The sequence below is a fragment of the Lontra canadensis genome, unplaced genomic scaffold (assembly GCF_010015895.1).
Source record: "Lontra canadensis isolate GAN:19392208 unplaced genomic scaffold, GSC_riverotter_1.0 scaffold1, whole genome shotgun sequence".
Taxonomy (NCBI): Eukaryota; Metazoa; Chordata; class Mammalia; order Carnivora; family Mustelidae; genus Lontra; species Lontra canadensis.
In genome coordinates this window covers 104019152-104034662 of record NW_022630995.1, presented here as the reverse complement: position 1 = coordinate 104034662, position 15511 = coordinate 104019152, and the positions used below count along the sequence as shown (strand labels likewise).

At 37.3% G+C, this 15511-nt stretch overlaps 1 protein-coding gene across 2 annotated transcripts in view; it reads left to right on the top strand.

Moving 5' to 3' along the window:
* BANK1 (B cell scaffold protein with ankyrin repeats 1) overlaps window positions 1–15511 on the top strand; it is a 305074-nt gene that overhangs the window by 277576 nt on the left and 11987 nt on the right. For both annotated transcript variants that reach the window (XM_032860894.1, XM_032860891.1), the window contains exons 11-12: window positions 2565–2630; window positions 14444–14619. In XM_032860894.1, coding sequence (XP_032716785.1) covers window positions 2565–2630; window positions 14444–14619 — 242 coding nt within the window. The remainder of the gene's footprint in view (window positions 1–2564; window positions 2631–14443; window positions 14620–15511) is intronic.

Below are 15511 nucleotides of genomic sequence, written 5' to 3'. Positions count from 1 at the left end.
TTATATCTATCCTTTTCCTAAAGCCCGCAGAGTGTTTCCTTGTTATGCATGTTTGAGTCAGTGATCATTTTGATGGACTAGCCCTTTCTTCAGGAGACAAGTTAATATAGGTCTTTTTCCAAGATTACCTCACATTCAAAAATACCTCTGAACTTCCATAGCATGAAGGAAAACAGTGTGTTTGGTAATGTGCTAATTGCGTCTTTGTAAAGAAATGAGGCTTATGTGTAGGTGGAAGGAAGGGGCCCTTTGAAATGGGTGTAGCTCAAAGTGAGTTAAGAGAAGATTTTGGAAGAGATTATCCAGGGAGAAAGGGCCTTCATATGTGGGGTGTGATGGGATACACATCTTGCTTTTAAAAAGTTCTGTTATCAGCACTTTGATAACCATCCTTCTCAGACATCCAACTCCCCTTCCAATCTTCCATCAGATCCCAGGCTCTTCTGGCTGGAAGTGCTAGAGAAATCTCAAGGAGAATAAACAGTCTTTGTAATTCTAAGGCTAGAAACTGAAAGACAGTGTTGACGGGTAGTGAATTTACTGCATTGCATGCACGCCTGGGCATTTGTTGTGGGCAGAACCACGTACAAGATGTAAAATGACTTTTAACAAGTTAATGCCAAAAATCCCGAAAAACTAATTCCAAGTACTGTGTAGCTCCAAAATACAGCAGAATTGTTAAAACTGATCGATCGATGTACTCTTTGTTTGGAGAATTTGTTGTCCAGATTTATCTTTGGATTCAGATTATTTTTCATAGTAATGTTGCCACACTTCAGCCTTTTTTGTCTTACACATTTTCAGTTATTATCTTGACAATATTGGCAAAAAAAGAAAATGCGTGCAGACTCCTCCTGTTATTAAAATTGCAAAACTGTTTCATTTTTTCAAGCCTTTTTAGAACTAGCCAATGAAATAAAATCAAGCAGCACTTATAAAAGTTTTTCTAATATCCTAAAATGTATTCACACACTATATATCCATCGTTATATTTTATTTAAGGAAATATATAAACCACAAACCCAAAATTTGCCATTAAGTTATATTTAGCGTGTTTTCCAAATACTGACTTGAAGCAGAAAATTGATTTTCAACCCGAAATGTTACTTCATGAGTATAATTTTTCTTAAACCCATCATACTTTGAAAATATATTTATTTTCTTTGTTTGAAAAAAGAGTACTCTTTGTCTGACAATAGCTGGCAAACAAAATACCCTTAATAAATCATTTTTGATGTGATAGGATTTGGGGCAATTTTTTAAATTCAAAAAAATGTCATCCAGATTAAACATGGGCGTGACCTGGATAATAGATAGATAATAGGTCTAAAGAATATAAAAAGTAAAGACAGAGAATATAAGACAACTCCTGGGCTGCCTCTTCCAATCAGAGTCGTCAAGCACCATCCAGCTGGACGGCTCACTCCCTCCCACACGCCTCAGTTCTGTTGTCCCAGGAAAGTCTGATGAGCTGCTAAGAGGAACAAGAAACCCAAGCATACTGGAAATGTTCAAGGGTTCTTCTGAATCCCCTCCTTCTATTTCCTTCTATTTCCTTCTTTATCTTTCAAAGGAAATAGGTATGGAAGAGAAGAAACAGCAGTGCTGTGGAGAGCCAAGCAATAGATCGAAGTTAAAGGCTGCAGGCTCTAAATCACGTCTCTACTCACAACAGTTCTGGGATCATTGCGAAATTACTTAGCCCTTTTACAAGTTAGTAAAACTTCCACCTCCCTCATCTTTAAACATATGAGGCTAGACTCAGTGTCCAAGGCCTCTAGCAGTTCCCAAATCCTGTAATTCAGACTGCCCATAAAAAATAAATGGAACCAACTCTGGGACGTTCAATTTCTAAAGTCAAGTTGTGAAGGGTATAGGCTTTTTCATTAACAAATGCCAGAAGCTATACAGAACTTTGTGGGTGCTCAATAAATATTAAACAATCAATTTTATCTCTCATCTGCAAAATGGGGTGAGTAATGCTAACTTGTCTCACAGAATTTCGTGCAAGAAATAATAAATGAGAACAAAGCACTTTTCAGAAAATGAAGTAATTCGAATAAGCTGCTTTAATAGGTCTGAGGTCTAGCTAGATGATGCAAGAATAAAGTGTCTTTTTTATTATTACATCTGTGAAATACAGCAGTCTTTTCATCTGTTTAAGAAGAAACAGTCATTATCCTTGCTTATCACCAGAAAGTCAGCATGAGTAATTTCTGTGCAAATGGAATTTTTCATGTGATTTTAACATTTATCACTTTTAACAAAGCGCACCTTTTAGCTTTACCTGATATCAGAATGGAATCATATCTTGATTTAAATAGGTTAACGAGGTGTTCTTTCAGCATACTCTTCTGCCTAAAGAAAATGCTTTTCAAAATGACTGATAAGTTGCACAAATGAGAAATTGTAAATTTAATAATCCTCCTACTCAAAAGCAATACAATTCAAGAATGGCTGCTAAGGAAAATGAAGTCTTGCATTTGAGTTTCCTGGAGTCTTCCACAGTATGTTCATTTTTATGTTTGTTTTCAATAAATATTACATGTTATTTTTTTTTACAGTGTTTCAACAAAAGACAGCCAGAAGACAATCTGATGGTGACAAGTTCCATGGTCCTAAGAGACAAGGTACTGACATGAACTTCAGCTTATTTAATAATCTCTAAGTAAGAGTTCAAAAAGTCTTATGAATATTGGATGACATCTCCGAGAATAGAAGTAAATAATTGTATGCCTGATTACTCTTACTCTTTAATTAGTGTCTTGCTTAAATATAATTTCGTGATAAGATTAATATAAGAAAATTATTTCAATTAATAAAGGCAAGAAACAGCCATGTGAACATGTTTGTGGTGGTGTTGATGATATTGTTACCAAGGCTCTAGGAAGGTCAAGTAAGACAAATTCTCTAACCTACATGGAGACCTAGCTTTCATAGTCCACTAGAGAGAAGCCTCTGGAGTATAAGTTAGGAGGGCTGGGGCAGGGGGAACAGATGATTGATTCCCCAAAGAAGGGGACCGGCATGGGATTTCTGTCCTCTGCATTGAACTCCAATCAAAGATTGGACCCTTGTCTCACTATTCTCTTGCTCTCTGCCCTTGATCCAGCAGTTTTTGGAGCACTTACTTGTTATGCAGAAAAGTGCTGAAAACTGTAGTTGCAGAGACATCACACACAGTAGAAAAACTTTCCTCTCATTCTACAAAGAGGCCCCTGCCTCCAATTTTCCCTGACATACATGGTTCCAATTGAAAAGAGAAACTCTAGCAAGTTATTTATTATGATTTTTCCCCCGATAATAAGAGCTTGATTAAAGTTCAAAAATAAAAAAATGTAAAAGGTGACAGATGTAGGGAGCTGGTTCTGATCATCAATAATCTCAACACACCTAGGAAATAATTTCAGTTCAAAATAGCATTGCCTTGAAGTTGCTACGAGTAAATTACTGGAGAGACATTAAAATAAAACCAAGAGCTTATCTCACAGTAGCCACTAAACTCACCCCCCCAAACACACACAGCCAGTGTCCCTTTGTCCCATCGTAGAGATGGCTAGGACTGACTTCTCAGCCCACTGAGCTACTAAATACACAACCTTGGTGGACCTGTTCCTAGAATGTCATGGATTGTCCTCCAAACAAAGGTGTGTCCTTAAATGAGTGATCTTCATCCATCACTTCAAGTGGCATTTCCCATGGCAGCAAGGTTGTACTGAGACCATTCTTCCAATGAAGTATGTGATTCTTGAATGCAGCACATGATGAAACTGAATTTCTGGCCCTGAGCACATAGATGTATCACTTACAGATTTATATGGCAAAAACAAAACAAAACAAAAAAACAACAAAAAGAAAACCCTGTCTATTTGACAGCTTTCCATTTCTAGTGATTTCATAATTTGAGGGAAAAATTTATCTTTTTAAGGTTACTATTATCCTTCCACTTTACCTTTACCTCTCTCAAGAAATAAGTGCAGACCTCCATATGAGATCATTCTACAATTAGAATGAAACAGTTCCTGAGGAATTAACAAAGTAGAGATTATTCCTATCAGGACTCCCCCACATAACTCACAGAGTTTTGGAAAGAACAAAGGGAGCAGATGCTTTGAGCTCTTTAGGAGAAAATTTCCCTGAAGCGTTTTTTTTTTTTTTTTTAAGATTTTATTTATTTATTTTGACAGAGATCACAAGTAGTCAGAGAGGCAGGCAGAGAGAGAGGGGGAAGCAGGCTCCCCGCTGAGCAGAGAGCCCGATGCGGGGCTCCATCCCTCGACCCTGGGACCATGACCCAAGCCGAAGGCAGAGGCTTAACCCACTGAGCCACCCAGGCGCCCCCCACCGAAGCGTTTTTAAATAAATTATTCAATTATCATGTTTTAATTAAATTCTGTTAGAAGTGAGGGGAGAATGTGAAGACGGCCACCAGACATGAAGAAAGGTGACAACTAGCAAGAGGAATGAAAAGATCCTTGGAATTCTCGCTCTTACCCGTTGTCCTCTGGTTACCCCCAGAGAGCAACATAAGGACAGACTGCTAGTATCTATTAGAGACCAATTATTCTTCTACTGTATGTGCAGAAAAATAGTCCCTTCTGTACCCAGAAAAGAAAAGGGAGGGGAAAATAGTGAAAGGAAACAAGAACCTAATTATAAAATATTTTATTGGATTAATATCTGTGCATACTTTGGTACTTAATTTGTTTCATTGCTATCAATAATCAGTAGATTTTTAAAACTCTTTTAGGGCTAGGATATGAAAATTTACCCAAATTTTGTATGAATTTTTTTCTCTCTGGATATTTAAGTCCAACTTACTGATGATGTTTTAGATTAGCCACCTTAGAGCAGTCTCCCTAGATTGTTTTAACCCTGGATATAAGTAATTCTGTGGAACAGAAAAGAATATTGTTCTATTTGCAAGGAGAAGAGGAACATTAAACCTTGTGAAATGTTGGAAAACCTCCCTGATTACTGCCGTCTGCAGGGAAATCAGAATCTAGGATGAGAACAGAAGAGACAATTAAGAATAATTGGGAAGATTCTAAAATTAAATAATTTTACTTTTTTCTTTACTCTGTCCAATCATTTTTCTCTAAAACTTTTCAGATGTTTATGATCCTCCAGTCCATGGGACATACTAGGAGATCAAAACTGCTTGTTCCTGAATTAATGATTACTCTCTAACTATCCTGGGATTTCATGGTATAGTAGGAAAAGCAGTACCTGCTTCACCAATGATAATCTCTTTATTTGAACAAGAAAAGAAAGCCCTTTTATGACATGTTTGTCAGAACCAAGATTTTCTAAAGGGACTAGACAGGTTCTCTAAGGAAGGTTAAAGAAATTACTTAATTCTTTCACTATATGCTGGAAGGAAAAGGGATTACGAAAGTCAACTATTTTCCCTCTGAAATTATAAGTGTTTCAGATGCCCTACATTCAAGACTGCCAGGGATTGCCAGGAAGTTACATTATTGCTAAATCAAGGAATTTTCCTGAGGAACAGAAAAAATTAATTGGCACAATTTCCATGGAAACTTAACAGATTTTTTCAACTCAGTTTTCACATCCTGAAAAAATATAGGGAAAATGGTGAGGACTTTGGGTCCTCCAGATAAAATTTTCCACCAAAATACAGTTTTAAAATCAGTTTTCCTGAGTTGGTTTTGAAATTAGAAAATGCCAGAGTGGTATCTCAGAATATGCTGCTACTAGCACAGCTCTCCCACCCCTTCCCAAAACTGAGCTCTACCCAAGGTGCTCCAGACTTTGTTCATCAGCATTGCAAGCCAGAGAACTGAATTTTATCAGTGGGTTTGGAGTTGATCAGAGTTTTGAAGTCTGAGTCTTATTAATGATGCTGGTAGAAGATTGATTTATAATCCCTAATTTCAATCTATTAAGTCTATACCAGAGGAAGTTTCCTTCCCAGTGACTAGAATGCTTGGATTCCTTAGACCCTTGACAAATAATAAAGTTTTTATGAAATATTATTAGGAATTAGAAGACCAGTAGGTGAACATGATCAAGTCAAAGGGGGCTGGAGGAGTATGAGAGTTGCTTCTTTAAAGACATGGAAATATCTGGTTAATTTTCCCTGTCTTATAAGATCATGTAATAGTCTCAGGTCAAAATTTCTCCCATTTCCCATATCTGTTACACCTTTTTCCCCCCTCTGTTATATCTTTTTCTTGGGCTATGCCAAGGGGCCTTTTCTATCCTTACTGGAATTGTACACCTACTATTAATGCAGTCTTACCTCAAATATGATACATGGCAACTGATGAGGTTTAACATTCCTGGCTTTTGGAACTGCCTCCCTGTGATTGTGGGCCACATCCACAAATCTCCTTAGTCACACAGTTAAAAAATGAATCTCATCAAGGATGTGCTGTTGCTGTCAATCTTGGAAGGCAGACTATTTCTTTGGGGACCAGGATTACTGGGAGGTAGGGGAAGCACATCCTATAGACAGCTGCCTATATCTGAGACACTCAACCTTAGATGAGCACAAGAATTATTTGTGGAGCTTCTAAAATTTGGTTGCCTAAATCTCCTACCTTACATATGGCTTAAAATGGAACATGTGAGAATAATATTGAACAATAATCTCAAAAACAACATGCAAAAGAAAAAAATATAACCAAAAGACACTTTTTAAAAAGAGATTTTATTTATTTATTTATTTGACAGAGAGAGAGATCACAAGTAGTCAGAGAGGCAGGCAGAGAGGGGGAGGGGAAGTAGGCTCCCTGCTGAGCAGAGAGCCCGATGTGGGGCTCGATCCCAGGACCCTGAGACCATGACCTGAGCTGAAGGCAGAGGCTTAACCCACTGAGCCACCCAAGTGCCCCCCAAAAGAAACTTTTTTGAGGCCATATTATGGTCAAATTTGGCCACTGTGTTATATTTCAAAAATACTCTGCACAATTTTTGCCACATTTAAACCATGCTTAACTCCATGTTTTATGTAAAAATTCAAATCTACAACCACTCCCTATTATATTATTATATCACTTGCTACAAATAACTTCTGCTGTTATCACTTATTGTCATGCTTTCCATATTATCATGCTTTCCACTCCTAATTCTATAGAAAGTGGAAAAATAAAAGATATATCAAGAGAATCAGGTCAATAAAAACATGAGGGAAAACATTTATTTTTGATAATGGAAACTATTCACATGTGTTTAATATGCAGACATTAAATCTTTTCTACTCAGTGACTATCTGTCTGGCCCCAGGTATAGTCTCTGCCCACTGATTCTTCAATACAGACTGAAAAGTCATTGTTGGCTGGTCTTTTCAGAGGGTTGGAATGCTCATGGGAAAGATACAGTCAGGGGACGTATCTCGTTTGTGTTCTCCAAGTGCCCAATGCTGCAGCCGTCTGATAAATGTTAAATAATGAAATTTTCTGTAAGTTGGAGGCCTGGGGAAATGTAGATATAGATGGAAATGCCCTTATGTGGAAGAAAAGAAAATGCTGGCCTCTGAGGTATTTTAATCAGGCTCTTTTTGCTGACAGTAGATATATTAAAAAGAAAAGAGGGGGATTATCAAAATATGGTCATTTGTATTCCATAAAAGAATAATCACTTTAGTTCTCTTTTTCAGTGTAATTTACATTTCCAGTTTCACAAAAGTTTTTTTGTTAAAGTCACACCTGGGAAAACTTGAGTAATAACTGAGTTCTTGTCCAAAATGGTGATGTGTCAAAAGCCCATAGTAGAAAGTCAGGTTGAAGGATTTAATATCACACTTTGCATCCTGAGGCCCCCAAATAAAGCTCTGTGATGGAGGGATGGCATGCTCAAGAAGAATTCTGTTAGTAACTGATGCAGAAAGTTAGTTGCTTACAGACAATCAGTACATAGCACCAAGGAATCGCGTTTCACCTGTATGAGACAAGGCTGTGCTAACCAAACCTGCAAAATCCTGGGATCCTCAGTTATGAATTGCAACTAGAGCAGAGAACAAAATTTGACTGAACACAAGAAATGGAAGCAAAGGATAAGTAGACTCTAAATCTCTTGGTGAACATGATTCAGTAGATATGTTCTCTTTCAAGAGGGATTAAGGAAGAGTACAAATAAATAATATGAGAACTTCAAAAACAACTCCAGAGAAAAGGATGGAGAATTTAATCATGAAGACTCAAGATAATTATACTTCTGTAAATGATTTGTTTGATGAGTAAGAATGTCAAACAGCAAGCGATCAAAATGTAGATAATAGAAAATACATACACACATACAGTAAGAACATTTCACCTAACAGTTTGTAATTTTTTAAATCTTAGGCTTTTGAAAATACTTTACCTGTTTAAAAAATATTTTAAGGCAGTAAAGAAATATGGATTATTTTGAATTTTCATTTATTAAATTTAAGCTGAACTATTCAACTTCCAGGTTCAGTATCTGACACCTATCAAGCTAAAAAAGAAAATTTCAGAAAACTGTGAACTTACAAATTAAATACATAGGGAAGAGAGACACCTGGGTGGCTCAGTCATTAAGCGTCTGCCTTCAGTTCAAGTCGTGGTCCCAGGGTCCTGGGACTGAGCCTGGCATTGGGCTCCCTACTCTGTGGAAAGCCTGATTCTCCTTCTCCCACTCCCCCTTCTTGTGTTCTCTCTCTCACTGTGTCTATCTCTGTCAAATAAATAAATAAAAACTTTAAAAAAAATAGGGAAGAAACAGCAGCAGAAAGTCTGGAGTCAACATCAAGCTAAGATGAAAACAAACTGCATGAAAGACATTTTAGGTGTGAGGGTAGGATGATATGAAACATAGGACATGAAAAGGGATCTAGTGACAAGAGGGAGTATGGTAAAAATAAAATAAGCTTAGAAGTTAAAATTTCAGCAGCAAATTAAAACTACATTGGTCACAATGAAAAGGACTGATGGTGGATAAAAATAAGTTATTGGAGTTGAGAACATAATTGGAGAAGTGTTTGTTCTTAATACCCGGAAAGACTAAAAGCAATCAGGTGATATGAAGAAGAGAGATACAACTCATGTATAATAGGTTTGGTGTTGTTTTTGTTTTTTTTTATTTCTTTCTTTTCTTTCTTTTTTTTTTTTTTTAATAGAATACAAAACACAATTGATGACATAGCTAAACAAAGCTTTGGAGAACAAGGAAGTGAAGGACTCTGTGGGCTCACTGTGGCCCAGAAAACAATAAGGAAATATATCTACCTTTAAAACACCCTAGCAAATCTTTTTAATTATAAAGATGAAGATATAAACCTAGGGACGCCTGGGTGGCTCAGTTGGTTAAGCAGCTGCCTTCAGCTCAGGTCATGATCCCAGCATCCTGGGATCGAGTCCCACATCGGGCTCCTTGCTTGGCAGGGAGCCTGCTTCTCCCTCTGCCTCTTCCTGCCACTCTGTCTGCCTGTGCTCACTCTCGCTCCTCTCTCTCTGACAAATAAATAAATAAAATCTTAAAAAAAAAAAAAGATATAAACCTAAAGTACTGAGAAGATATTTTAAGTTAGATTTTTCTATTAAAAAAATCAGAATCAGTTTTAAGAATTAGAGAATCTGTGTAACAAAAATTTGAGCTAATGGACTAAATGGTGTATTAGGAAAAGATTGCAACTTAAGAAGATTATATTTATTCTGGTGTTTCATTCGTGTAAGAAGAAAACAGATAGAGTTTTTTGGGTATCTAAGGTTTTAGAAAAGATGGAATTTCTGTGGTCATCATGAAAGTATTACCCAAAATGTATTCTAAGTAAATGAGAGAGTAAGCAATATAAAAAGTTCAAAGAGAACTTCTGGTATTAAAGAATTTGTGGTAAATAATGAATTCAATAAAATATGGAATTGCATTTAAGTAATTTATTGTAAATTTATTTATAAAATGTGAATGTAAAATATTGGTGATAAAAAATGGGCAATTCAGCAAATTATAATTTTATTGCAATAATCTGAGTTTGATGCTCAAATAAGGTAAAATTGTTTAGGTCCTAGAAGAAAATGCAAAACTAAAATCATTCTCTTCCATTCATGACTTAGTAATCGAAATTTATATATATAAGATAAACAGTATCTCTGAAACTTATTTTAAAATAAAATATGTACCTTCCAAATCACTTAATATGTGTGTGTGTATGTGTACACATATATGTATAGTCTTTATGACAAAATTTAGAAACTGTTTGTTTGTTTTTATTTAATATATATAGAGAGAGATCACAAGTAGGCAGAGAGGAAGGCGGTGGGTGGGGGCTGGAGGGAGCCTGGTGTGGGACTCGATCCCAGGACCCTGAGATCATGACCTGAGCTAAAGGCAGAGGTTTAACCCACTGAGCCACCCAGGTGCCCAGAAACTAGTATTTTTAGCATATGGAAAATTATTAAGAGAAAACATGAGGGGTAAGAGGGATTCTGGGTAAGCTGGCCCAACAGGATTCTTGCTGAAAGCAGAGCCAGGTGATCATATATCACCTAGGGGGTGATGGAAGATACAGAAACCCAAGCAAATATTGAAGGTAATTGGATATGGAAGGTGGGGGACTCTGACTACACAAACTTAGCAGGATTCTGAGGAAAATTAGCAATACAAAGATGGGTGTGGAAGTACAAATGGTGAGGTATAGTTGGGAAGAAGACTCAGAGGAGCCTGACTCAAGGTTACGTCAAGGGAGGAACATTGCAACATCGCAGCCCTAAGTTTGAGATGGGGATACTTTGTTTGGAACTTACAAATAATTCAACACTCCGGGTATCTCATAATTCACTCATGTGCCCCAGAGTTAATTTACCTGCTAGTTCCTTAGCTATGGACCCAAAAAATGAGCTTCAGATATAAAGCTTGGTCATTGGGTTTTTAAGTTCTATTACTGACAAGTTTTTTCCAGTTACAAAATAATATGGTAAGATGGTACAGTATGATATGCCGTTGGTATAGTGTATATGGCATGGCTTGGAACGATATGTATTTCATGGGGAAGCCTATTAGCAAAATGAGAGAAAGTTTCTTAGTGTAAGAACAATACAGGGGCACCTGGGTGGCTCAGTCCAGTTAAGTGTCTGCCTTCAAGTCAGGTCATGATCCCAGCATTCTAGGATTGAGCCCAGCATCAGGCTCCCTGCTCAGTTGTTCAGTGGGGAGTCTGCTTCTCCCTCTCCCTCTCCCCTTCCCTCAGCTCATGCTCCCCCTCTCTGTCTCTCTCAGATAAATAAATAAAATCTTAAAATTTTTTTTAAAAAATACAGTATTATCACAGAAAACTGGAAATTAGAAAAACGTAATCTCTGATACTATCACAATAGAACAACTTGTATCATCTTAAGATAATTTCCCTCCATGCTTTATTTTATGAACAGCATTTATATCATTAAAATTTTACTGTCGATACAAATTTGTATTCTGCTTCTCTATCATTATATAATAAGTACTTTCTGCGTTGCCACATGGTCTTTTTTTTTCACATGGTCTTTTTATTATTATTTTAATGATTACTTAATATTTATTTTGTAAATATTTCAAACTTTAAATTCTTGGGTTTTGGACAATTAAGTCATTTCCTTTCAAATTTTCAGTAAAAAATGTTATTCTAGCCAGTCACTCAATGATAGAAATAATTTTAATGAAAAACTCAGTTCACTTTCTTACCTAAAGATTCATACACTCACCATAACGGTGTTACTTGGTGTTTATATATGATCAAATAGAAATGTAAAGAGATACTGATCCAAAAGGAACTAAAACTCTAGAAACTATAGTTTGTCTTGAAGCTTTTATATTGAGAGACCAAGATTCTGCAATACGTACAGTTAGCAATCTGACAAAGGCTTTTCAACAATAATTATGTTAAATTCATACTAAATTTCCTGAAAATAAACTAATAATAAATATAAATTTGGAAAGGAAAGAAAAAAACTTTCCATCCCCCGTAAAACAGTAATCTAAGCGCATTAAAGCAATTTTGCAAACCCTACTAAAAATTACAGGTTGCACGTTTTGGTTTGACTAGTCTACCCTCAGGAGAAAAGATGATCAAGTGCCTAAATCATTTTGTTTTGCAACTTGTCATAGCTAATAATAATTTATCAAGACAATTTGCTTTAATCTTTTTAGTGGGGGGGAATGGGTGAGTAAAAGCAGAAGTATGTAAACTTAGTCTAATTGTAAACAGCTCACTTCCAGAACTTGCTCTATTTAGAACTCCTGCTGTTCCTAACTTTTGTTCTTTTGTTCTCTCTGCACAACCACGCAAGATTGAACTCCGCCCCCCTAAAAAGTCATCTGACTTATATTTTAGTAGCGAGAATTTGAAAGATGAAAGGGTAATTGAAATGAGTATTGTTAACATGATTCAGTATTTTTTTGAATTCAGCTTAACCTGCGTGTAGAGCCAAACAAGCTGGTAGGGTTTTCCAGGAAGCCTTTCCGTGAGAGACCTTTGACACACGCAGAAAATCCAGCCGCAGAGGTTACTCGAGATAAAAGCGCATTCACATTTAGTCAAAGGGATGACACGAGTGAGGTGCTAGTTAAGTGTCTTAGCTATTAAATGATGGCGCTCAGCTTCCATACTCTGGCAGGAATGGCTCATAGAATTCTTTTGCAAAACGCATCTCCCAAATTGGAGTGGAATGTGGAGGCCTATAAAAAACAAACGGTGTAAGAAGCAAGATCTCAATTGTTATCTGTGCTTTTGGCAGCTGAACCAGTGAGCCCTCTGGCTGACTTGTGCTTCTTCAGTTCTCTTGGGATTTCATGCTCCGTCATCCCTGAAGAAAATGATTTTGAGTGTAGAATCTGTTGACATCTTGTTAGTTCTGGGGAAATAGGACTTCTGAAGAGAAAAGACAAGACCAGCCAAGAAACCCCCCATAGGAATCAGAATGATTGGTCATGGAACAATTTTATGTGTATGTGAATCTTTTCAGAAAGGAACCCTCTCTGTGTCCCCGTTCCAAGATTCTCTGCTAGAATCCTTCTCAAAACCAAGAAAGCCATTAAAGGTCATTCCAAGACAGCCCCAAGGGTCAAGTCCCCTTGAAATACTTAAAACCTACTATGAAGTACTTGAAATGTCTCTTTTTCAGATTAACCAATCCAAACACTATCGATGAATCCTTATCACTGTAAAATTTGTGGGGTGCCTGGGTGGCTCAGTCAGTTAAGCATCAGACTCCTGAGGTCAGCTCAGGTCATGATCTCAGAGTTGTGGGCTCAAGCCCTATGCTGGGCTCCCTGCTCAGTATTGAGTCAGCTTGAGATTATCTCCCTGTCCTTCTACCCCTCCTCCTATTCACACACATGCCCCCTCTCTCTCTAAAATAAATAAATAAATCTTTAAAAAAACCTTGAATGCCCTCCATTTCCTAAGTTCTTGTCTGCCTGGTCCAGTGACAGTTTAGTTGCTCTATTTCTTTCTTGAAGTTGGGCTCCCAGTAGTGAGCAATGACTCAGGGACAGCAAACCAGTACACAGCTGGACAGGATTACCTATTCTCTCATTCTAGGCTCTCTGGACATATTTAGATTTGATACCACATGAGACGTACACTGTGGAGGAATTACCCAGGTAATATAATTATCTGAGATAATATGATACACAGGTTGAACTTGTTAAAGAAAGTACAAACTCAGATGAGTTCTGCAGCCAGGCAGGTAACAGATGTGATGCCATCCAATGACCATAAGGAGTGACAGGGATTGCACAGAGCATCCTTATAGGCATGCAGCCTCTTTTCTGTCTTTAAACACTACATGGGATAAATAAAGCACTGAACTCACCCATGGTCTGTGGTTGGCTACTACTGTACCTCGGGCTGGTTTATGGTGTGGCATTAGCAGCAGCACGTGGGCAGCTGGACCATCCAATGTTCCTATTGTGCTAAACAAAGTAAACTCTTTTGGGAAGAGAGCAGTGCATTACAAAATGAGCAGCGATTGCTTATTTATAATCTTTCTGGAGTAAAGTCAATGCTCCTAAAAACCTCTCATAACATTTGGATGTTGGTTGAGATCTCCTTTCCCAAACCTACAGAAATTTGTTTCTTCCACAAATATTTATCATTGATAATAATGTTAATGTTATTTAACTTTTACTATGTGACAGTCATTATGCTAAGTATTTAGTGTGCATGTTTAAAAATAATCCTCTGAAAAAGAACATGAAATTGGCACTGCCTACAACTGGTACAATGCAGAAATTTACTGCTGTTCTTTCTCTGTTTGTCCCTTTTTCTTCCCCCCGTGATGGCACACATTCTTTTTACCCTTAACACTAGGTACCAGGCACAACAATCCTTAGAAAAAAACTCATTAAAAAATTTGCACTTTTTTACTCTGTAACCGCTTATAGACTGACAGGAACAAGAAACTCAACTGATTTGTTTTCAGTGTTTTTTTCCCCAATTGTCATATTTCATGTTCTTGTTAAGACATCTTCCCTCATATTGTAGACAGAGCTCGGATGGAGAGTCAAGCCTTTTCCACTGTGGACTGCCTTGCTGCTGGGCAGGAAGAACTCATCCTCTTGCAGGAGAAGGTCAAAAATGGGAAACTGTCTGTGGATGAAGCGTTAGAGAAATTTAAACATTGGCAGATGGGAAAGACGGAGCTGGAAATGATTCAGCAGGTAATACTGACCCCAGCAGGTAATAGTGACCCCTTCTGGAACATTCCCTCACTTGCAGAGCCTCTCTGTAAATGTCTTTACAAGAAACACAGGTAACTGTTCTTTTGATTTTTAACTAGCCACACACACACACACACACACACACACAAAAGGTGTTTTCGAACTACCATTAAATGTTTCATGTGTGCAAAGCATTGGTGAAATCAGCGCCGGGACCCAGTGTATCAGTGCTAATACCTGAGCATCTTACATTTTTAAGTTAGTGAATGTTTTGTGAATCTCATTGCTGAAATTAAGGTGAAACATCTTACACTAACATGTGCTCAGCATTCTGAAGAGTGCACTATATTGACCAGGCTTAAAGGGAACAAGAAAATAATTTAAATCGTATCAGGCAATAGTCCTCAATGAAATATAGTAAGTTTTCTCTTCCGTCCCCTTAATCTTTGGGGGAAAAAAACCTGTATATGTGAGTCAAGATTTACAGAGAAATGCTGCCAAGCATATAAACTTCAGATAAGCTTGTCTTCTATTAATATAACATACATCCTGAGAGGGTCTTAGAGTAGATGGCTCTGAGATGAGCCTGGAAACAATATATACCCTGTATACCCAATGACATTCCTCAGTGAGGGGTATGAAGACCACATTCTGTTTTACCCCACAGGCCTTCCTACTCCCAAAATAGTCCAACAGTTTTTTCTTCTCATCACAGAAAGCCCCAGTACCATAGAAACCAGTTCTCCAAAAACTGATTGAACACATTTAATTAGCTGGTTTAGGCCAAAGTACAAATAATCATTAAAAGCTTAATATACTCCCTTTCCCAAGAGATCATTTTTATTGAAAAACAATGCTCAGGAAAACATTTTTAAACAACAGAAAAATGAAT